General features: G+C 42.7%; 1 protein-coding gene across 3 annotated transcripts in view; it reads left to right on the top strand.

Annotated features, from left to right (window-relative positions):
* The window catches only part of satb2 (SATB homeobox 2), a 41,580-nt gene extending 17,303 nt beyond the window's left edge, over positions 1-24,277 (top strand). For 2 of the 3 annotated variants that reach the window (XM_017470375.3, XM_053680698.1), the window contains 10 exons: positions 6,827-6,953; positions 7,753-7,876; positions 8,245-8,347; positions 9,199-9,249; positions 9,381-9,952; positions 10,453-10,665; positions 11,276-11,362; positions 12,526-12,678; positions 14,477-14,671; positions 19,315-24,277. In XM_017470375.3, the coding sequence (XP_017325864.1) occupies positions 6,827-6,953; positions 7,753-7,876; positions 8,245-8,347; positions 9,199-9,249; positions 9,381-9,952; positions 10,453-10,665; positions 11,276-11,362; positions 12,526-12,678; positions 14,477-14,671; positions 19,315-19,935 (2,246 nt within the window). In that variant the 3' untranslated portion in view covers positions 19,936-24,277. The remainder of the gene's footprint in view (positions 1-6,826; positions 6,954-7,752; positions 7,877-8,244; positions 8,348-9,198; positions 9,250-9,380; positions 9,953-10,452; positions 10,666-11,275; positions 11,363-12,525; positions 12,679-14,476; positions 14,672-19,314) is intronic. The other variant, XM_017470374.3, reaches the window with a different exon arrangement.
* The last annotated feature ends 868 nt before the right edge of the window (positions 24,278-25,145 follow it).

Raw genomic sequence — 25,145 nt, 5'->3', positions numbered from 1 at the left:
CTTCTCATAGTAGGTGGTGAACAGCCTCGTAGGTTCATCCGTAAGGCTGGCCCTCCTCAAAAAAATTTCTAAATGAAATTGAAAGTCTGCCTTCCCATAGATCACCCTCATGAGACAGATGAACTCCGTTACACTCCCTAGGCCTATAGTTCCCATCGTGATCAGGAGTTCCATCCATTGGTGAGCCGGACCGACCAACCGGGATATCATGACCCTAGCAATTATCTCTCCTTGGTCTTGGGGTTCACCAGGCTCTCAAATTAAAATTGACACTGGAAGAAAAATCCCTTCAGACGGCTTTCAAAGACCTCAAAGGGAGCCAGAACATCCGGGTTAAACCACTGGGGAAATCATATGGAATCAAACGCCGGCATAAAGATCCCGGTATGACGTTCCCTTCACTCTCCTGCTGCATCCATGTTGTATGTGAAGTAATCTGTCATGTAAACACGGATTGGAGATGGATGCAAGTGCAGTAAAACCTTTAATGAGAAGCAGGCAGACAAATCCAAAACATAGGGCAATATCGTAAGCAGTTATCAGGCAAGGGTCGGTCAGGCGATCGGCAAACGGGCATAAACAGGGCATACACGAGAATCACAACCTAGAACGAAAACCAAATCAAAAACCATGGAATGAGAAACACAGGACCGATGGCTCTGTAGAGTACTGGCGGCAAAAACACAATACTTCGCGACCTGACAATGAAACAAGGCGTTTAAATGCACACGTAATCTATGATGATAACACAGGACAGCTGAGACATTACGAACAACCAATACCATAATGGGGCGGAGACAGGACATAAACTAAATCAAAACTAAACACAGTAATGACAACCCTGAAGAATGCGCTGTCGGGCTTCGGGTAGTTCATGCTCGCTGAATGCTCCGGCACTCATCAGGAGGGGAAATCCGTGACAATTATACATTTGGTGAAATGGTCGCAGACGGTTTCACGAAATCTGGCAGAATGAGTGAGGATCGAAGTCAGTGCTTCAACTATGAGAAGAAGAAATAGAAAAAGAAGCAGTATGAAATAGCTTTCTAGAGCCCTTCTTATAGTGTTGCAGCTGTGAAACCATTTTTTTTATAGATTAGCAAAGAATGTTTAAAAGAAATTTTAAGATGCTAAGACTATACAGCAGAGTGTAGCAGTCAATAAGAGGCAGAAGGCCACGTTAAACTAAGAGAAAAGATGGTGAGAAATAAAATGAAATGTAACGCAGGGGTGGTTCTGTTATGGTCTAGTGGTATGAATTTTAACCAGTGATGTTGCAGATCTGGTCAAAAATAGTGAACTAATGAATACTGAGGATTATAAACAGATTTTGTTTCATCATCCTTGGATAAACAACTGAGTGAAAAATGCCAGTAACTGTACCACAATACCAATACGTTGCAAACACAATTAAAAACTATGTGGCGAGGAAGTTTGAGGGGACTGTTACATTATTAATTCATTTGCTACCTTAGACTCCTGACTTAAGCATTACTGAAGATTGTGTGAGGATTTTTGCAGCCAAGTCTTTCATTAAGCCTAGAATATTTTACCACAGAACTAAAGCAGCTCGAATAAATATATAAAGGAGACATGCATGTAATTATCAATGTGTTAATGCAATAAAATATGGTGCTATTTCAAGCCAGAAAATTGTATCGTATATAAAAATCGTATATAATATATATGTAAAGTCAAATTTCATTTGTAAGCATGCAGCGTCTATCAAGAGGCAAAAAATCGGGTCATTTTCCTCTTCCTAGTCTTCCCATAATGAACTACTGATGTGCTGAGTTTACAATCCACTATTTTTTCCCATGAAAATGGGGGAATGTCGAAATTAATGGACAACTATTGTATTTTTAGAAGTATGATAACTACTTAACATCTGGTGTCAGTAAACCAAAAAGTGGCCAAAGAGGTCATCTCTGTACATTGGTGTAGTCTGTTCCAAAATAACTTCGAAACAGGAGGGAAAGACAAATGAAACAGCACACCACAAGAAAACAAACAGTCTGGAGACAGTCCGATTTACTCCACACCCTGGAGTTAACAGGTCAGGCCAAATAAAATGAGAGTATTCAATTACTGCTCTATCTATCTATCTATCTATCTATCTATCTATCTGTCTGTCTGTCTATCTTTCTTTCTTTCTATCTGTCTGTCTATCTGTCTTTCTGCTGTCTGTCTGCCTGTGTTCTTCAGCACCTACCTACCAATCTCATGCTCACACAAACACACGGTCTGTACTAAGCTAGGAATCACCCTCTTTTAGTTTCCCCTAACCTAAAATGCAGAGCAAGAGGAGAGAGGGAGAGAGACAGAGGGAGAGAGACAGAGGGAGAGAGACAGAGGGAGAGAGACAGAGGGAGAGAGACAGAGGGAGAGAGACAGAGGGAGAGAGACAGAGGGAGAGAGACAGAGACAGAGAGAGACAGAGACAGAGAGAGAGAGAGAAAGACCTCATCTTAAATGAATACTTTTTGTTTTTTAAAATAAGCATTTATGTTAAATGAATAATTTCTGGCTTAAATTATACATTTTTTCCCCTGTGGTTCAAGACCAAAATTACACAGAGTCCGGTCTATTTTCTCCCTGTTTGAATTGTGTCCTGCATAGCTCTCTTCCAGCGGTGTATTTAAGCTCCTCTCCCAGCACCACGGCCTTTCTTTAATTAGCCCGGCCAGCAATTAACTGGGAGATATTGTTTATTTCAATTATAAGGGTCGGTGTATATTTATAGAAGCATATAGACAGACCTGTAGTTTAAGGCTTCAGACAATTAACAGTGGTGATGGCTTAGAGAAGTGCATTGTTGCCCTGCCACGTTTGACATGTGGCTACTGAGGGTCAAACCACCATCTGGGTCAGTTGGTAGGAAAAATGTTCTATTGCCTGATATGGTACATGCCGGCATTTTGGATGCTGTGAACTGTACCAGCTGACTTGTTCTATTTATTTATTTATTTATTTATTTATTTTTGCGGGCGGTAGATCCTGAGTAGTTCTGAACATAATATATGAATCCTATTAACGTGTCACTAATTCTAAACCGGTCTTAATAGCAGATTTCTTATTAAAACCAACAACCAATAAATTAGTGCTAGTGAACCCCAAAGAGAAATAACGCTGACCATTTGAAAGTAGAATTTAAATTTAAATGTCCTTCTAAAAGGATATGAATGTCTTGTGTAAATGTAGGCTATTCTCACATCTTATAAAAAAAAAAAAAAAAATACTCGTTTATCCAAACGAATGATCTCGGGCAGCATTTCAACTGACACACGGTCTGATTTATCACCGTCATGGGTCTTACAGTATTTGTCACCCAGGAAATCTTATCCATTAAACTGAAATGGATATTATTCGTATTATTACTATTAATAGTAATATCATGGATATTATTATTAATAATAAAATATATTATTATGACAATCATGATCGTATGGAGCTCTGTGGTCACCCTGACTCACACACATCAGGGGCTTCTCCTTCCCCTTAGTTATCCAATTAGTTATACATTACGGCACAGTGAAATTCTTTTTCCACATATCCCAGCTTGTTAGGAAGGGTACGGCGCCCCCTGGAGCAGAGAGGGTTAAGGCCCTTGCTCAAGGGCCCGACAGTGGCAGCTTGGCTGTGTGTGGCTTGAACCCCCGACCTGATCAGTAACCCAGAGCCTTAACCATTGAGCCACGACTGCCCTAAACCATGCAACTTATATGCAAGTGTGTGCATACGGGAGCATCTATCACAACTCATTGCATTTTCCTGCTTGAGAGACAAAGAGAGACAGAGAGCGATAGTATGTGCAAAGGGACTGTATTTGTGTATATGAGTGTATATGGATCAGTACACATAAGCTTAAGCCAAGCCACCAGCTTCCCACAAGAAAGGCCATCAGAGAGAACAGGAATTTTAATGTGGCAATTTGAACAATGGTTTGAAGAGGGGAAGAAAATGCAAGAGAACATAAGCTTTCCAAGTTAAAAATGATTCATTAATGCCCTTACCACAGTGTATTTGTGTGCTGTGTGTTTTGTGTTAACAAAAGTAAATCTGAGAAATAGTCCCTCTAACATCTTTTTTAGTTTCTACTCTCAGAAAAGTTGCAGTTGGTCCAAGAATGGGACAGGTTTTTTTTTTTTATTTTATTTGTGAACTTATTTGGTTAGATCATCACAAGGCTAACTTTAGGACATGCATTGGTTTGATTACTCAGCACTGTAGTGAAGCTATATGCGGAGAACGATTTCTGTGAGTAAATTGGATGCCAGCTTTAGTAAGCATGCTTGTGTGGCTTGTATAGACTGTCAGACCGTGGCCAGCATACACGCAGCATTGCACAGCGAGACAATGAGCTAAACAGGCTCGTCCCACAGAAATCAAAGCTCGCCAGTACTATAAACATGGTCTGAAGACAAAAAGCGAGGGAGAGGAGATCTGAAGGGGGAGTGGCACCACACAAATTGTCTTCATCTGTTTCACTTAGTCCTCAAATTCTGTATCTGGGGAATACATTCACACAGATAACTTTGAAGAACCAAGGCAAGGCTCCCCAAAGGCCTGTTGGTAAGTAAGTGAAGAAAGTGAGAACCGAGAGTCTCAGAGGTGGTCAGGCGTGTGTCGTGTTAGTTTTTCTCTAGCAGTCAAAACACAAACTCGCTCACAAACTCGAGAGACACAAATGAGCAGACTGTCTGGATTTTGAATAAAAGAGTTAGTTGTCCAAGGCTAACTGGTGTTGGCAGTAGTGTATTGGCTGGGGATAGGTTGGTGTGTGTCTGGTATTGAGACTCTTCTACAGCTGGAGCTCTTCAACTTACAGAAACAGCCTGAAGCACCAGAAAGAGAGAAAGAAGAAGCTCGGCCATACTTCATCTGTCTCTCATTTAGTGGACAGTAATGCGATTTGCATTGTTTAGCTTTCATGACTTCAGTGTGTCCTTAATAATCCAGGGGAAGTTACCATCCACCTTTCTAGCTTGGAGTTTCATTTATATCTACATGCTAAGCTTGAATTTATTGTTCATGCCTACAGTGTGTGTGTGTGTGTGTGTGTGTGTGTGTGTGTGTGTGTGTGTGTGTGTGTGTGTGTGTGTGTGTGTGTGTGTGTGTGTTTGCGTGTGTAAAGGAGAACTTTCCTTGCATGTGGTGGCGATGGTGTGGGCCTCATTGGAAAATAGGTCAATAATACGATAAGCAAAGAGTCCAGTTTCCATGTGTAGCACATCCTAACAACGCTTGTGACATCTGGAATTAAATAGAGCAAAGTCAATGATTGGGCCAGTTCCTCCTTTATTAATGTCTCAGTTTCTTTAAAAACAAAACAAAACAAAACAAACCTGCAGCTCTGTCATTTGGTGCCACCAGGGCACCAATTTTGCCCCCTCACATGGCAGAACTGTAAGCCTTTCTTAGAAGAAAAATAAAATAAAATAAAAAAAACAGGACGAGTGCATGCATTTATGATTGAATGCTGAGTATTACTGAGTAAAGAACCCGATCATCAGAGCGGACGTTTGTAAATGCCACGCCCGCAAAGCCGATGATCTCACTGTAGTAAGGAAATATGACACTAATTATGTGAATAACATATATAATTCGAACCTATTTGGAGATTTAAAGGTTCAATTGATGTCATATCTGTAGTTTAAGGGGTTAATTAAAGTAAATTTAACAATATCATAGTTTTATACTGAGATCCAGGACTATATTTAATGGTAACGATTATTTTCCGTACTCAGCGGTGAAAATAGTGCATGAGGACAGTTGCAGAGACCTGTTGCATTTTATTGCGTTATATTACATCTTTATTCGTGTGACATCCTGACATCCCATAAATCATCAAGGTTAAAGGTGAATCAAAGAGGAAATGCCAACTGTCTCCTCCCTTGACTGAGGTTGCTTAGGGACAGCCTGATTCCACATATGATTTATGAGACTACCAAATGACACTCAGATGACTAACATGGTGGTCACATCTTTATGGACTACTACTCAGTCATAAATGGCCATCCCATCCTTTGCACAGTGAGAGGCATTTATAACGGTCAATTTGGGTTAATCAAACAATCATTGACTGGCGTTTATGGCAGGGCCATTAATGGAGGGGCAGACATGGGTGTCCGAAGCATAGCCTGTCCTCCACGTCTTTGCGGGCTGTAAAAGGAGCTGTGGCGTCCCAGCGAGCCTCACTTTAATGGGGCTGCCGCCAATGTGCGTGTCAGGTGCTTCTTCCCTGCCAGATAAGAGTTTAATAGATAAGGCCTTATCATTACAGCTATTGTTCCCTGCTGTCTGCTTTTATAGCCTGGGATGAACTGCTCCACAGGGACAGACAGAAAGACACAGAGTGAGCGAGGGCAAAAGAGAAAGCTCCAGTACACTTCCCCGTATCCATGACGCAATGCACATTCATAAACAACAAATACTGACTCATCTCCAAGTATACACACGCTTGTATCATTCTAGAAGCACATGTGTAGTGTTTATGCTCAAATCGACACAAGTTATCCTTTTTCTGTCTTTCCACTTCCTGTTTTCCACTGAGATATCCAACGTGTCTGATTAATAATTATGTACTAACATAATTAGGCCTGCTGTTGTCACGTCATGTAGCCTAGTCAGCTTTTAGTGTTTTTTGTTTTTTTTGGTGGAATTACCGAGCGAAGGGCCTTTACATTCCAGCCATCGCTGGTAGTGGGGGTAGGACTGGCCATCTTAATCGTGTAATGGAAATGGATTTATGTTGCGGAAATTGGTACAAATTAGATCAAACAGGTTTAATGAATTCTCTCTGTGTGTCTCACTCTCTTGCTCGCAGGCATCATTAAGGTGGGTCGTTGGAACCCGTTGCCTATCCACTGCCTGACGGACGCTCCCGAAGCCACAGTGGCTGACATGCTGCTGGACGTCTACCACATGGTCACACTCCGTATCCAGCTGCAGAGGTCAGACAGCAAAACAGCAGCAGTCTTAACTCTGTTTGAGATGTTGCAATGAGATGATGAGGTTTAAGAGTTTAAGCTACGTGCATGGCTTAGATTTAATGGGAACAATTATTTTCCATACTTAATACTGAAAATGTTATGAGAGTTGTGCTGAAACAGTCCATTTTCTTCCGTTAATATTATGACCGTGATCGCTACTCAGAACTGGAGAACCGCAAGTCACAGGCTTTTCATGGTCACTTGCAGTTTACTCCCGCATTCACCGATAACTCAGGCGCCACATAACATCTACTGCTGGTATACTTTTCCAGTCAGTTTAATTACATGTTCGTGGACGGTGTTTGGTTTTCTGGCTCAGTGCCGGAATAATATATTGATCAGGCACTATACACTCATCGGCTACTATATTAGGAACACCTGTACACCTTCCCGATGATGTGGATGCAGCGCAATGCATAAAATCATGCAGATACCGGTCAAGAGCTTTGATTGATATTAATCATCAGAATGGGGAAAAGTGGCCTGGTTGCTGGTGCCAGACGTTTGAGTTTGAGTATTTCACTGGGCCTGCTGATCTCTTCGGATTTTCACGCACAACATCATCCAAAAACAACGTCCTGTGAGCGAGATTGGAAATTGTAGATCGTATCGGCCGGATTTGCACCGCTGCCGCATGATTGGCTGATTGGATAATTTCATGAATGAACGAGTGATCCTAATGTCATCCTAATAAGGTAGTCGGTGAGTGTATATCCTCAATGTATAGAAGAACAGGAAGTGATGGATCTTATGGTTACAGCTATGCCAAGCTAGAGGACCTGCCATCAGAGCAGTGGAATCATGCAACAGTGCGCAATGCACTTAAAGAGCTGCTGAAAGAGATGAACCAGAGCACACTGGCTAAAGAATGCCCACTTTCCCAGGTACAGACATGACTTTTTTATCATGCATCTCTTCCTGAACTGTCCAAGTCTTACTACTGATCGCATCTCAGAGATGTTCTTACAGAAATAGTAGTGCAATGTCAAAATCCATAATGTTATACTAGTTCCATTTATAGTGTTTGTTGTAGTTGTGTGAGTGTAGCATGTTCACCTCCATGCAAAAAAAAGCAATCCGTGAGCTTTGTGTATCTGTGCGTGCTGTGTTTCAGTGGAGTTCTTTATGTGGGTGTTGATCCTCATATCAATTGTTAGCACATGTTTGTGGCGTACTGTCTCCATTGCTGTGTGCTACCATTTATTTCTCAGCCTCCATCTCTGTCCTTGTCCCTCTTCTGACCTTTTCTCAGAGTATGATCTCCTCCATCGTGAACAGTTCCTACTACGCTAATGTCTCCACTGCGAAGTGTCAAGAGTTTGGCCGCTGGTATAAGAAGTATAAGAAGATTAAAGGTGAGATCTGAGCTCTTGTGTCACATTTGTGCATATCTGATTCTCTAATTAGATCTAGTTAGAGCCGAATATTAATGAGTCAATACGCCTCAAATTCTTTTGCCATTGTACCAGAGAGTACAGTGCCAAACTCAGTTATGGTCAGTTATGTGCTCCAGATATGAAGCTGATAGGAAAGTTTGGATGTCCTGAGGTGACCCCATTTTATATATTCTCCTGAGGTTTTGAGGCCTGTGGTGCACATCTTGTATTGTAGATTGCCTCACACCGTTTATTATACATTGCCTCTCTGTCACTGGACAGGGGAACCCCGATCTATCTCTCAGCTTAATGGAAACCACAACTCCCTCACCACTCTGCAGGAGGTCTCCAGCACCAGACCCAGCAGATGAGCGTGCCCGCTGCCAGGCTGTTTAAGCCTCTTAGCATCTAAATGCCTGTGACAATTTTTCTCCTTCCCTTACCCCATTAAAAAAGCAACATAATTACACAGCAGGACAGATCAAAGTGTCGAGCAAACCCCAAGCACAGCTTCAGAGAGAGAGAGAAAAGCCAGCAGAGAATAAGAAGGTCCTTGGTGACAGAGCAAGCAGTGTTGGGTTACATAGAGCCTGCTTTCAGCCTCCCAAAGCCAAACACACAGCCACAAGCCACCAGATGTGACAATGGAGAAATCTTATTGATTGACAGTCATAGTCAGAAATTTCAGTAAAAGAGCACTGGCTAAAGCACTGATAGTGTGTTCTTATGATTAGAAATCGTATCATTTACCTGATGAATGTGCGCTGGGAACATACGTGATACACGGTTACCGTGATTCACTTTCCTCTTTGCTTTTTTTTTTTTTGTAGGCGATTACTTTGAGAAGATGTGGCCAGTACGAGAGAATTCTGAAATTAAAGGTGTGTAGTCGTTTTTCAACAACAACAAAAAAAAAAACATTACCGATGAGTGATGAAGCACTTGAGAAAAGCACGTAAGAATATGAAGGAAGTGTTCATTATTCAAACCTATTTATTTTGTCTCTTCACAGTGGAGAGGGACACCCTGGTGGACTTCTGTGTGTTAGGACAGCGTCCTCCACCTCACCTAGCTGGCCTGGCTCAATTAGGACCTTTGGGCAGTGGTAGTTCTCTTGTGAAAAGTGGCTCTGGAGAACCTCAGAACCCTCAATCTCAGCCCCCATCTCAAGGACAGTCACAGCCACCCTCATCTCACAGTGGCCAGCTCCACCACAGTCCACCACTACGGACCCAGGTGGCTCCTCCCACAGCCCTGCAGCCTCTTCTGGGACCAAGAGGCCTCCTCTCACCTCAGCTCAGTCCACAGTTAGTGCAGCAGCAGATAGCTATGGCTCACCTCATCAACCAGCAGTTGGCTGTCAGTCGTCTATTAGCCCACCAGCACCCACAGGCCCTCAACCAACAGTTCCTTAACCACCCACCCATACCGAGGCAAAGCAAGCCTGGAGGACCTGGAGAGCCAGGATCCAATCCTTCCGCGGCTGAGGTCTCATCAGACATCTACCAACAGGTCCGCGATGAGCTCAAGAGAGCCAGTGTTTCACAAGCTGTGTTTGCCAGGGTGGCATTCAACCGCACACAGGTAAAAATATATATATATATTTTTTTATTTTTATTTTTTTTTAAGATAATAAATAAATAAATGCACACAGATGTTGAAAAGCCCTAGATACCACAGTTATCCCAAGTTTTCACAGTACGTGCAATGTCTAGGTTATACTTAAATCATCTAAATCAGATGAATCAGATAAAGCAGACATTCAAGACTTTAGTTGAGGTCTCTGGGTAGAAAGTTAGACCACAGTTTTCCAATCTGCAGGTCATTGCACTGAGGCCCAGCATGGTGGTTCCAGCCCCTGGGCCATATCAGTCTTCTTTCCCGCCCTCTCAGCAGCCTACGCACCTGGTGCATTGAACCTCTGCAGGCCTGAATTACGCCCCATTAGAGCCAACCATAGAGTGGGTGGGAGATGATGTGGTGCAGGTGAAAACCTGGTGGGATTTGCATGTGTATACTTGCAAGACCTGGGCCTTTCTCATTTTGCTTTCATGTGCTTGTGTGTGCATGTTCATGAACACCAGGGTCTGTTGTCAGAGATTTTGCGGAAAGAGGAAGACCCTCGCACAGCCTCCCAATCTCTTCTGGTCAACCTCAAGGCCATGCAGAATTTCCTCAACCTTCCTGAGGCTGAGCGAGACAGGATTTACCAGGAGGAGCGTGAACGCAGCATGAACCCTCCTGTAGGTCTGCCCCCAAACTCAAACTCCAGCCCTGGGGTTAACCGCCTATCTCAGGTACCCACTATCCCACTGTCACAAAATCCCTTCAGACCTTACACACTGTTCCTACAGAGCTGTCTTTCTGCCTGGCCCAGTATGAGAGTACCAGCATTGCAAGTTTGTGTGTCTGGCTCTCCATTTTTCTACGTGTGCTCTAGATTTCTGTTGTGATTTCTGTAAAGGGTTGTCTAATCTGATTAGTTGTTTTGTTTGGGTTACACATATTTGTGGTTGTTGTGAGCTTAAACAGAGTTGTTTTTTTGTACTGTAAGGTTGATGTAGCTTAACACAGGGTTAAAGAAATGCAAAGAAACATTTAGGAATGTACTCATGAGCCGTGGCCTTTTTCTATAGCACTGGTTTCTGGTGCTTTTCTCACTTATCTGTGTATAAAGACTGTAGGTTTCAGTATTGACGCATTTTTGACAGATTAATTCTGAAGTTCATGACTACTTTTTTTTTGTTTTTATCCTTTAATGATTCTGTTCAATGTTCAGTCGACAATATTTGAAACAATATTATGACACCATATGTTCATGATAAAAAATTTTTTAAAAAAACGTTTTCACCTTGTATGGAGTTAAACTATGGCTAATTGCATCACTGTATGTTCCACTCTATGCAGAAAGTGTGGGAGCGCAGCATTGACGAACAGTTAACCCCTGATGCCTGGGCATCCATTTGGAAGAATAAGAACAAAATTACCAACTCGGTGAGGATCACATCAGTTCTCTCTCGCTCACGAAATGATCCTGACAGCGATGTATTCTTTCATGCTTGCATAGTGAAGAGAATAGTTCACCGTTATTGATTATAACATTTTTATAGAAGAAAATCTATATCGGGGATTGATCTACTCCAGGGTAGTACGCGAGCTCAACACCGATCTAATCTCATAGGGCCTTATTATTATTTATCTAATCTCATAGGGCCTTATCGGTTTTGTCATGTCTTATGACAACGTTAAAATGTTGTCAGTGTTTATTTTTGTATTATATATTTATTATATATGCATATTTAGATATTATCACCGGGGCAGTGGCGGCTCAGTGGTTAAAGGCTCTGTGTTACTGATCAGAAGGTCAGGAGTTCAAGCCCCAGCATTACCAAGCTACCACTGCTGAGCCCTTGGGCAAGGCCCTTAACCCTCAATTGCTCAGTTGTATAAATGAGATAAATGTAAGTCACTCTGGATAAGGGCGTCGGCCAAATGCCATAAAATGTCAGTGTAAATTGTATACAGTCTCTCATTACATAGAGGCAGTTCCTAAAAAAAAACAAAAGGTTTGACTCTTGTATCTAGATATGTTTATGTATGTTAAGTAGATGGCTTGGAACTTGTTTTTTTTTTCTGAACAAGCATAGTGTTATAGAAGGTCGTTTGAGCAGGACTCTTTTCAAACTTAGAGCATCAGTGAAACAGTCCAGATAGCAACAATCTCTCTGATGCTGATTCTTTGCTCCCAGGGAATGCAGTTGTGTACTATTATTATTATTATTATGTCTGTATACTGTTATCTTACTATCTTTTGTGTTGGGGAATGTGAGATTACTTGCCCGTGCCTGCAGAATGGCTTCAAACACTGCATGTGGAAAAATTTTTTAAAAAAAATAAAAAAAATAAAAACCCAACACAACCTTAAAATCAATATGACGTGATTCAGACATGAACTACAAAGTAGACGCAAGAGAACGCCTTAACTACGCTCCAGTTGAATTGAATGTGTCCATCTCTGCGCTTCACTAATACAAACACGGGCTACTTCTAACCTATTGTGTGAGGACTGTCGATTGTTCAAAGCATACTTTGTTTGTCTTGATAACGTTTGCCTTGTTCTTGTCTCTGCTGAACCTGATCTCCACGGCGTCCTGTAGTCCAAGCCGTCTGGTCCGAATCCTGACCTTCCCCTGAAACTGGAACCACTGGTCAACATCACGTCTTCAATTTATGATGAGATCCAGCAGGAGATGAAGCGAGCCAAGGTGTCTCAGGCTCTGTTTGCCAAGGTGGCAGCCAACAAGAGCCAAGTAAGCCCTTATGTTTGCTTACCCAAATAACTGCTTTCAGTATGCTAATGATACACTTCAAAGCCTTCAAAGCCTACCGAAACAAAACTTTCTCTTTTTCTACTGCTTGATTTTATGCACTTATGGAAAGGTGATGAGTCAAAGTCGTCGGGGCGAATGGAGGGATTTGACTGGTAATTATTTGTTTCGTGTTAAGGACGCATTTATGTTCAAATGATTACACACACGCACCATTCAAAGACAAAGACACACACTGAGCACGTTCTTTCCACATGAAAGGAAAATAAAGCCGAAAATAACAAATGATGTTAAGCGGTGCTCAATCTACCGTAAGCAAGTGTCTCCTCCCATGCAGGCGCTGGTATCTGATCGGAGCACGTCTGCACCTGGTAAACAACAACACAGGCAGATAGACATGCTTTACGTTGCAGATGTCCATCAGAACGGTTTCCATTCACCCGACCATGACCCGCCATCATCACATCCCAAGGATCTCATCCTCCATGACTTACAATCGCTATCCATTTGCTTCATTGGAGAGATATTCCATCGCACTACTCAGATAGTCCTGATTATTGCCTCCTTTTCATGATGACCTGCATGTGGAGACATAGCCAGTGATGTTCCGGTTCAGGTTAGATTGCTGCGGCAGTATGGACACGTAGGAATAGTAGGGAAGGACACACTAATAAATTAAGAAGTAATAATAATAATAATTCCTTCGATTTATATATAGCGCTTTTCTAGACGCTCAAAGCGCTTTACGTTGTACGGGGGGAATCTCCTCGACCACGACTAGCGTGTAGCGTCCACCTGGATGATGCGACAGCAGCCATATTGCGCCAGAACGCCCGTCACACACCAGATATTAGTGGAGGAGAGAGTGATGTAGCCAGTTCAGAGATGGGGATTATTAGGGGGCCGTGATAGATAAGGGCCAATGGGAGGGATTTCGCCAGGACACCGGGTTAGATCAGTACACACGTGCATGGCTAGTTATGAAAACTCTGTTATTGATATACAGATTAAAACATGTGAAAAGAGGGCTGTAATAATAAAATGATGTGGCGCATGCCTTCAACTCCAAGTAACTCAAAAGCACAGAATTCATCTGTGAGTGTTGATTAAGGAATATTTTGGAAAACCTGCTGGACCATTTACGGGTCCCTCTCCCATTTGAGAGCAAAGAGAGATAATTGATTTAGTCAAATCTGATCCTGCGCCCAGCTGCGCCTAATTCTTGCCATGAAATTGCCTGAGTGACGACAGTGCTGTACTGACCCTTTCAGACAAGCAGCCTTAGCACAGCGTGTGTATATTTTGCAGGTGTGACCACCCCGATCCTAAAATGTGTGTAAAGTGTGTGTAAAGCAGGGTTGTGCTAGTCTATGTGTATATGTGTGTGTATGCATGTGACAGATGCGGTTGGGTCCCACAGGTCTGGGGTCGGTTGGGGGGGGTCACGGCTGAACGCACCCATCTGCTGCAGCTGGCCAAGAGGGCCTAGAGAGAGAGACAGAGAGAGAGAGAAAAACAGAGAGAGAGAAAGACAGAGAGAGAGAGAGAGAGAGAGAGAGAGAGAGAGAGAGTGCTGATCAGGTTATTAACACAGGATGCTGGTAGAGGTTGGCTGCCCACAACAGCTGGTATCAAAGACTGGCCTAGTCTAGCAGAGATAATCATATCTCTCTCCATTTCACACTCTCTTTCACATATTCTCATTTCTCCCTCTCTTCCTCCTCTCTCTCTCTCTCTATCTATCTGACTACCTTCCGTTCTACTTCTCTTTCTATGTCAGGGTTGGCTATGCGAGTTGCTCCGTTGGAAGGAGAGTCCAAGCCCAGAGAACCGCACGCTGTGGGAGAACCTGTGCACAATCCGCCGTTTCCTCACCCTCCCCCAGACCGACCGCGACCTGGTATACGAAGAGGAGTCCCGCCACCACCACAGTGAACGTCTGCACACCGTCCTCCATCTGCCCTCTGACCCTCAGGTGAGTCCGGATCCAAAGTCGAATTGCATTCGCACAGCTAAAGCCGAGCTCGTGACCGTTTTCAGTGCTGAGGTTTCCTGTTGGGTTTGTGGAGCTGACAGAAGCCTGGGTTTATTAATATGGCATGGTAAGAGATCAAGAAAACACAGATTCATTAAAGATTTATTGTGCAAATTTCCCCTAAATGGTTTGTGATTTATGATATTTTTCCATATTTTTATTGCTGCTGTGGAAGGAGAAAGGGGTCGTTGTGATTGTCTTTCATTGTGTGGTTGTGTGCACACATCTTTGGAGCTTTTGTTTTAATATCAAGGCCTCTGATGCAGGGTCCCTGCCAACCTCTAATAACCTAATACATCCAGCCCCCTTTAATCATACACACACACACACACACACACACACACTCACACAATAGCTCCAAATACAGCACTGATTAAATGGACTTTCCCCTCCCCCAGCCAGGGTCATTACAGTATATACACTGAACAGTCAGAATTCACACCTACACACGTGCACACCCATTTATATATGTAAATGCCAACCTTATAAAGCAGCACACGCATAAATCTCTTTTCTACCAAACACTTTCTTTCTATTCCCGCAGCACTTCTGTAGTATTCTGTAGCCTGCAAAAAATATTCTCTTTTTTTTTTTACTGTTTTTTTTTTTTTTGTTGTTCTCTCTTTCTTCTTCTTGCTCCAGTTTGGATTCTTTTTATGGTAGCGGTTTAAGCAGTGTATATTTGTGTGTGTGTGTGTGTGTGTGTGTGTGTGTGTGTGTGTGTGTGTGTGTGTGTGTGTGTGTGTGTGGTTGTACTTATTTACGTGTTTTGGGCGCAGTAGGAAATGCCCCATTAGGACACACCCTGACAGACAGTACCACCACAGCCCTGATATTATTAATGACGGGAAGAGACAGAACACAAACACACACACACACACACACACACACACACTCACACACGTAGTATACATGTATACACATTAGGTGACTCATGGGAATTTACAGTAGTGGGTGACTATGGTTACTGTACAGTGGCTTTGACCATACGCTATTACAGAGTACTGACCATGAAGGGACTGACACTTTTAGGATGGGAAACCTGCACCCCGTAGCTCAAAGCAAGCCCTGGTGTTATTTTTACACTTCCTTTTCAACAAACTATACAGAATACCTTTCCTACCCTTCATATTCAATAATACAGTGCGACGCATGATATCGATTCTCGTAGAAAGTTCTTCCGGTCACGGTACGACCGGCCCGGTTCCCCGCCAGTGCGTGTTACGTTATTATTGTCCGGCGAAGGTGGTAGCGCGTATGTTTCAGCACTCGTTGCTGACCGTCTCGTACATTAATCGGAGTCCTCGGTTTAAAGTCTAGCTTTACTATTTCCCTTGAAGTCCCTTAAAGTCTCTCGGCGTCCCATTTCGAACTCGATGCTTTTGTGTGTTATTAAATGCTCATCACAGGAAGGAAACTGTGGTCGCTCCATTAACACATTCCAGGTCTGCTCTGACACAGAGCCCAGACAAGCCACCACACCGAGGACAGAGACAGCTAAAAATACAGCTCGCAGGAATCAAACAGCTGTATCCAGAACAGTCGTGTCCTTTCTTTTGCGTATGATTTGTTCCATGCACAAAGGCTGTGCTTTTAGTTCTGATTCAGCTCTTTATAAAAATAAAAAAAAAGAAGGGATCGGTGACCACAATGAGTTTAAGCAGATCAATTAGGTTGTGTTGTTTTAATTCGCTGTCAGCACAAACTGAAAAGGTTGTGTAGCCAACGATCATAACAAGCACAGCTTTGTCTGTCCGTCTGTCTGTCGGAGTGTCCGTCTGTCCGTCTATCCGTGTGTTTGTGGGTGTCTCTCCTGCTGTTGTTTTCTTGACACAAAAATAAGGGTCCCTCCCCAGATCAAAATACCCAGCATCCCCTCGGCTCCAGCCAGCCTGTCACCACAGACCACACATGTGTCCCAGCTGCTTGAGCACTCAAACATGCTCACATACTGTACATGCACACACTATACGCACACAGAGACACAGGTTCTACCCACTTTGCCGTCGTTTCAACAATCAGTCCATGAGTTTTTTGTTTACCGGGTCTGTAAGGTTACCCAACAACTGTCCTCCCAGACATTCAACATCCCACAGCACATACAGTGTTATACACTTGTCCTTGTATCATGTCTGATGGAGTCTATACCTTTGTCACCATGAATGTATGGCATTCCAGATCAGTTCATGCCTTCACTGTAGAGCTCGTGACTCATGGTGCACACACATAAATACACACCTGCTAAGTGCCATAGCGTCCTATAGCACTATTCCTTCCATGTGTGCACAGTGCACATGGGCAGAAGTGTCTCCACACTGCTCATTTGGCATGTCTCTCCTTATGAATAATTTCTCTTTTGTTTTTGCTAAATTGGATACCGCTATGAGCCGAGTGCTCCACCCCCTGACCCTGCCATGTGTCCTGACACTCCTCAGTCTTTCAGCCAATAAAAAGAGATGATTTCTGATTGTATCAGTTTTATTAACTTTGTAAATGTAGTGCTCATTAGCATAACTATGGAATGTATTGTGTTTTGTCTGTACATATCATTATGTGTACACATATTTGTAATGCGCACATACTGACTTGTACAGACAAGCACGAAGCACATGCTCTCTCTCTCTCTCTCTCTCTCTCTCTCTAACTTTCACACACACACGCACTCATCCACTCCCAAGGAATTGCAACATGGGAAAAACTAAAACAGAAATTATCATGCATGCCTTTAATTGAGGTAGGTGAAGTCATGCAAAAGGAAACTCGCGGTAAAATGTCTTCACATCATTGCATATTTAATGTCATGATGTGTTAGCGGTGTCTCTAGTGACGAGACAAATCCCCCACCGCCCCAATCCTCATTAAGAGTCAGCTAAATCTTTCATAGTTATACCCTAATTCTTTCATACTTCTGTGCTGTAATTTTCACTGGAAAAAAAAAAATTGTGCTTTTTTTCTTGATGTGAACTCACAGAGCAGTCCCTAGTTGCAATTAAAATAAAAAAACACACACATACACACAGAGAATTCAATATTGAATTATGCCATAAGTGCATGACGGCAGAAAGTGTGTGTCCAGAGTCGACGCTGTGGTGGAGGAGTCGTAGTGGGAGCAGTAAATGAAGTGGACGGAGGGAAAGAGAAGGAGACTGACTTCATGGCTTTAACGGTGTGAGGGTTGATTTGAAGATGGAGTCATTCTTCTGGTTTGGCTTCAACTCTCTTCATTAGTGTCCTACTCCATTAGTGGAGTGGAGCAGCCTCTTGGATCCGTGGCGTAAAAAAAAAAGGGGGTAGAGCTTTTTTGATTGAAGACTCTGGGTGCCTCCTAAAACAAGAGCGTTGGGAACTTCGTGGCTTTTGGCTTATCTTCTGCCACACTTCACGACACAAGTGTGAGAAGTGTTTTCTGTGTGTGTGTGTGTGTGTGTTTGTGCTTGAGGTATAGAGTTCGAGAAGAAATGATTCCTAAGAAATACACTTCAAAAAAGGCGAGTCCAGGAAAAGTGTATGCGTATTAATGTGTGGGGGTCAGTGTGGTGGTTGAGTGGGTGGTGTGTGTGTTTGTGTGATGCAATTGAGCCCTGTACTGTGTGTGGTCTCCGTAGGTAGGCCAACACTCAGATAGCAGTGTTGTATCATGTGGCCAGTTATAATGTTCATGTGTCTCGGTCCCACTCCCGTCCCAGTTTCTTAACTCTTTTTGTGGTCTCCGTTTGTTTCTCAAAGACATCACGAATAATATAACATAGAGCAAAAGAACTGAAAAAAAGACAAACATACAGTACACACTTCCTGTAAAACACTAGCCCCAGAAAGCCCCCACAAGTGAAATCGGAGCAATTCTGTGGTCTGGCCTGCCCTCAGTATTATTTAAAAAAAAAAAAATACCCTGTTATTATTGAGTGGAGAGAGCAAGCAAGGGAGAGAAAGAGAGCGAGAGAAAGAGAGTGAATGACTATTATCTTTATGTAGGTCCTTTAATTTTAATGCACCACAGATTTATAGCTTAGCATTCCAGCGCAGAGGCAGTGGGCACCCCACCCTGGTCATAAACTCAGCAGGACAGCGCCATAGTTTTCGATAGTTCTGCTGTGGCGTGCTACACCTTCCAGAGTTTCACAAACACTTCCACCGCCATTGTTTTGCTGTTTACGTGAACAACACTATTTACCACACCCGTACCACACCCTTTTCTTTCTTTCTTTCTTTCTTTCTTTGTTCCATCTCATCTGCCTTTCTTGCTTCCTTACTTGCACTCCACTAAAGCGCTCCTACGGCTTTGCTCATATCATCTCCATATAATCCAGATGTTTGAAATGACAGACCTGATAATGGTGTGGTAATGGTGTGGGTGACAACATTGTTATGTGATTTGGGTAATAGACTTGGTTAAACAGTCATAACTCAGGACAGTGTGGTTGGATATTTACTAGAGGTGACTGGACATTCTGGTCAAGAGCCCCACGGACACTTGATGAATATTCATTGAGGGAAACCTTTGTACTCTGGTGCACAACTTAACTTATTATTCATTTTCCTGCTTTAATGATCCCACTAACCTGATCTTTGGTCTTTCTTATCAGATTCTCCACAGACAGCCTGTGCCAGCATTAAAGGACCACTCTCCCATGCGTGAGGACTCAGTGCCCAGCTCTGGAATGGAGGACAACCCTCAGGCTGGTGCTGGTAGTGGCAACACTGGAGGAAGTAGTAGTGTTGCAAAGAAACCCCGTTCCCGCACCAAGATCTCACTGGAAGCCCTGGGCATCCTGCAAAGTTTCATCCAGGATGTGGGCCTCTACCCTGACCAGGAAGCCATCCACACCCTCTCAGCCCAATTGGACCTGCCCAAGCACACCATTGTCAAGTTCTTCCAGAACCAGCGCTACCATGTGAAGCACCATGGCCGACTGAAGGAGCTGGGAGTTGAGGGTAGCGGAGTTGATGTCGCTGAGTATCGAGATGAGGAGCTACTCTCTGGCTCAGAGGATGCAGAGTCTAGTGAAGATGGCCATGAGGAAATCTACAGTGGACAAGAAGGTGCCTCAGCAGGAGCAGCCGCCTCTTCCTCAACACCATCTTCCACCTCAGGCCAAGAAGAAAGCAAGGACAAGGCTTCAGCTCTAAGTTCAGTCCGGCCCAGCTCCCTGCCTTCCTCCAGTTCATCCCCCAGCCCACGAGACCAGCTCGAGTATCAGAGATAAAGCATTCTGACCTGGGAGGGAAGGGGTCACTTTGAGAAGAGGATAGTGGAAGGTGGAACAAGTGGAACAGTAAAAGCAGACTAAAAGAATCCGGCACAGGGTCAAATGAAGATTGAATAAAAAAGGACAAGAATATGTTTGAATATTGATTATAGAAACAAAATGTGTTACGGTAAAAAAAAATAAATAAATAAATAAAAAAAATTAGTTGAGATAAGGGATTAATAGTTCTAGCAACAGAGTAATTGGCATCAGATACTGTAAGTTTTGTCAACGTGATGAAGGAAAATTTAGGTTAGCGGTCCCAAATCGTCGTTTATTTGTTAAAAAGGTGCCAGATATGTGATGACACTGAAAGTGGATTTCTTATCCTCAACTGACAAGTGGTCACTCTTACTCATGGTTTCACAAATTAAGTTGCCAGTACGTCATAGTAGGAAAATACTAAGCCAGTGATGTTTCTCCCCAAGTCCCTAACACATTAAATTAACTAAAGAACTCCTTCATTCCTATCCTACAATCCAGGGGATCATTAGAAACCCTTGTCCCACCCTTCCCACCTCTACAGCATTCAGAGTAATGAGAGTGATTGAGCTTTAGATAAGTTTTAGATGAGCCATGGACATCTACAGGAACCCATGCATCTTTATTTGTGTCTGATCAAGGAGCCTGGTGGGTGTCTGCGGCTTCTCTCTTCCTCCCATCTGTGATGGGGAATTCTTTACGGCTATAAGAGGTGGCCGTGTTTGGCCATTTAAGTGGTTGAATGGACGGGTGGGTGGGTTAGAGGTAGTGATGAGGGCTGGGGTGTATACATCAGCCTTGCTCACTGATTCCACTGTAAATACATGTGGTCTACTGAAATGTCCAGAGTTAGCTTTGCCTCCCCTTTGAAGATAGAGCCATGTCTCCAACAAACAACCACATCATTCCATATAGTCCAGTGTGGTGGGACAAACCACCATCCTGGTACCCATGCACCCATGCATGGACTTCCCTCAACACCTCTGTCAGTCTAAATTTAGTGAATGGATAAATACATGAACTTGAGACATCTTGTCACTACGTCTCTTTGTACTCACTTTGCACTTAAAATGGCGGGTAAGCATCGAGAAGAAGAAAAAAAACACCCATACGTAGCCATCTATTGACTGCTAAAGACAATTTAATGACAGGTGAGAGTGCAGTCTGACTGCCGTGTCCTGCTTTTGGCCAAGTCGAGGAGAGTAAAGTACGTGTCCAGCAACAGTCAACCATCACTCATTTCACATTGTAGGACTACACCCCTTCCTCTCGTCCTTTCTGTCCTCGGACTCTTTCTCTTACCGGCACACACAGTGTACTAATTTCAAACCACATACCCCCACACTCCGCATCTCTATTTATTGCTATCTATATCCACATTTATTATTATTGTTGTTGTTATTATTGTTATTACGGTTGTTCTTTCCGTCATTGCTGTTATTTTCGGTTGTTTGTTTGTTTTTGTTTTTTTTCACGGTCTAATATCAGCTTTCGGCTCAAAGCTGTTGTTTTGGTAATGAAAGACTTTATGAAAGAGGGGGAACCCTGCCAAAACAGTGAGAATTAGAAGCAGTTACTGAAGAAATTGAGTGAACCCTGTGATATTGTGTACTACCATTTCGATCATTACTTTTCCCAAAGAAAATGACAGTAGGTGAGTCGAATCCAAAAATAAGACAAAGCATATGAAAATATACCTTTTTTTTTTTTTCTTTTTTTTTTTTAAAGAGATATTGACAATCCATTTATTGAGCCAGTTAAAACTCTGTATCCTGAATGGAAACGTGTTGATTCACATCTCGGGAAATGGACTTGCGTACGAACTGACACGGCTCCTCTGTGGCGAAGCCTCTGTGGATACTATAGCAAAACGTGGATCCGGGGTCCTGCTTTGCTTTTGAGAATCAGCTGCTACCTGCTCATTTCTGGATAACAGAGTTAATCATCATTGTTAACCTTACACTGACCTTTAAACTGTTTTTGTTCATGCGGTGATGTTTATGTAGATGTTTTATCTATTATAAATGACAGCATTTTTTTTTTTTTCTTTACATGTCTTCGATGTGCAAATCCTTAACAGACGTCTCCACTGCGAAACATCCACTCACGTTAACGTATCTTTTTTTTTAAAAAAAAACACGATGCCGGTTTAGCTCTTTGAGTTATCACCGAAAACGCAGACCATGAATTTTAAACAACATTCAATTTTTAATCAAAGCCAGACATTAAACACTACAGTATATTTTTTTACTCGATTGCTTATAAGAGAGATCTACTCTTGCTTCCTGGATATGAAGCCTCTACATCTTTGAGCTGGCTATGCAGTGTGACTATGTCTGGCTTATGTTTTTTTTAGTAAGATTCGATTAGAGGCCTAACCGGAGCCGGGCATGTCTCATAAGACATATGCAGGAGTGACAATAATTCACATGTAAGTATTGGGGCACACCGTGCAGCCACGCCATACCGCAGGGAGCCTGCTGCATTTCACAATACTGTGACGCGGTGTATATATAGTGTATAGTGCGGTGTTTTAGACCACTGCTTTCCTTTTTTGTTTACTTCGCAGTGTGTCTCTCCTAGTCAGTGATAGTGAACCACTAACCAACACACCTTAACAAGTCCGTTTATGCTTTTCCCGGTTCCCTTGATGGTTTGGACTTGGTTTAGGACCTCTATGATAGGGTGGTAAAGCTGTGTAAACGATTTCAGAGCCATTTATTTTCAGAGCCTTGTTTCAGAGCAGAGATGGTCTTACTGATCCTGCTTTAAATTTGGAAGTATAGTAAGTAATACACTCGGTTCTAAGCTGTATAGTGGATTATTTATTTGCTGCTGGTGGATGAAATAGTTTCCCTTGGTTTCTCAAGCAATGCTCTGGCAATGAGTTGCCCAAATCACTATAGAAAAGATCACACACACACACACACACACACACACACACCCTAGCTTGCATACCCTTGAATGTGCAAAAGCATATCCTGTCAGTACGTAATACTGAGTTTTCGTATCGTATTCGATTTTTAATAGAAAGGCCTACATGTTCACAGTTCTAAACGAATTGCTAAAAGTCGCCTGTTTTGTGACGTCCTGAGGCATGTTCGATTCTACGGCAAGTCCTGGAATGGCAAGAGGAAGCCTTATTTTGAATCTCTTCCTTAAAATGTCAGATATTTGCAGGCTCTGATAAGGGTGTCTAATAACAGAGTACTGATTGTCAGGTGGATCTAAACCTTAATTAAGCTTGTCAATCAGCTATAGCTGTAGGAGGCCAAAGCCCACCCCTACCATTATTATCCCTCACCCTCTCGTAGCCCTGCCCCCTGCAGCGCCAAGAGAAGTCTGAAACAAGCAGCTTTGATGAGTCCGTCTCTGCTCTGCTCCTAAATTATCCACAGTCCTGGTGAGACAAGTGTGCGCATGCTAGACTGGTGTTTAACCTGCTGCAGGGGTGACCTCCCACTCACTCAGCTCCCTCAGCACCTCCTCCTCCTCCTCCTCCCTGTCCTATACAGAGTTTGTTCTAAGTGAGAAAACAAAGAGTACTCGCCGAGTCCCTGATGAGAGACCGGTCAGGGTCACTCGACAATTATTCGCCTCTTCCGTGACAGGAGTGCCATCTTTGCCTTTTCAATTTCTAGCACTTTGTCTCATTTTCTCCTCCACCAGGCGAGAGACAATCGCTCTCGCTCACGCTCACGCTCTCGCCGTGCTGCCGGGGTTAATCGGAAGTGATCACGTCCCCTCGTGGGGAAACAAGTGGTTCCTCGAGAACCTCTCAGCGTAGATGTTTTATAAAAAAAAATACAAAGCAGAATAGGACATAGAGATCGGAAAGGACAGAAATCAGTCATAAGGATACAAGGCACAGTTACTGATATGATTATCATCCACAGACACACACGTGTACACATGAACACATTACTTCTTGTAGCACTTAAAGATTTATTTCTTGACATTTTCTGCCTTTTTTACATTCCTCTGATTACTGGATAAATTGCAGAAGGAAGCACTTGGTCTTCTGGTGCGTCTTAACTAAGCACAAGGCTCTGTCTGCTTGCTTTGGAGACAAACTCTTTATCCTCATTAACTACAATGTGAATCAGGTTTGCCACTCCAGGATTTGGTACTTTCTCCTCAATCAAATGGATCATCGTTATCACTAAGTGATAATAAATTATGTGTGTTATTTGGCTTTTTTTTTTTTTTTTTTTTTCTTCTTTCTTCTTCGGGTTGTGTGTCTTAATGTCTCGGTTTTTTTTTTTGTTTTGTTTTGTTTTCTTAAATTGCTGTCATTTAAATAAAGTGCATCAATGGATCAGTCGTACGCCTCTGAATCTTGTCCTCCGCGCTCTGAGTCAGTTCCTCTCGGATTCGACCGGTTACGGATGGAGCAAGGCCTAACAGCTGACATTTCACCACGTATATTTTAAAAGTTCAAAAAGCACAGCGGTCGTCTCTAGAACAATGAAATGTTGTCTTTCGCGAAGAGACTAAGTCTTGGGGAAAACGAGCGGTGTGGCCACAAGAACCAAACACGCTTTCATAAAAAGCAACCAAAACAAACCATAATAGGAAAAAGTTGTCCATTTGGAACGATGTTACTGGAAATGATCGGTAATGATACAACTTTTTTTTTTTTTTTTTTTTTTTTTTTTTTTTTTGTGTAGTAATCGTTTGCTGAGGAAGATCTTTAAATAACCCACTGAAATTGTGTGGGCAACTAACCATCACTGGTGACCCTAAAAAACCTTTTATCACATGTTTTTGGATTTCGCAAAAACCACATGCGTATAAGAGGAAACTTTTGAAATCTGAAATATATCATATTTATAGACTTCCCCTTAAAAAAAAAAAAAAAAAAAAGTAAAAAAAAAAAGAAAAAAAAAGTAAAATACTAATTCGGGCTGCACATTGGCTGGTTAGTCAGCCATTGATATCCCTGAACTGAGTATTCATTATGCTCAGACCTCTAAAAAAATGCCTCTATTGTACTTATTTCAATCTACATAGTTTGACTATTACTTCTGTATATGAAAGGTGGCTAATATGTTTGTCAAAGCCCAGGCTCACGTGACCAGCTTACGTTTATCCTCCATACAGCCACACAACCTCTACATAAAGTCCATTTAAAGTCCCTGGCCACCTGCCAGTCCTCCCTCCCTGCCACGGCTTCCTTCTTTTCA

Source organism: Ictalurus punctatus, chromosome 6, assembly GCF_001660625.3.
Source record: "Ictalurus punctatus breed USDA103 chromosome 6, Coco_2.0, whole genome shotgun sequence".
Lineage (NCBI taxonomy): Eukaryota > Metazoa > Chordata > Actinopteri > Siluriformes > Ictaluridae > Ictalurus > Ictalurus punctatus.
This window is presented reverse-complemented; position numbering and strand designations above follow the sequence as displayed.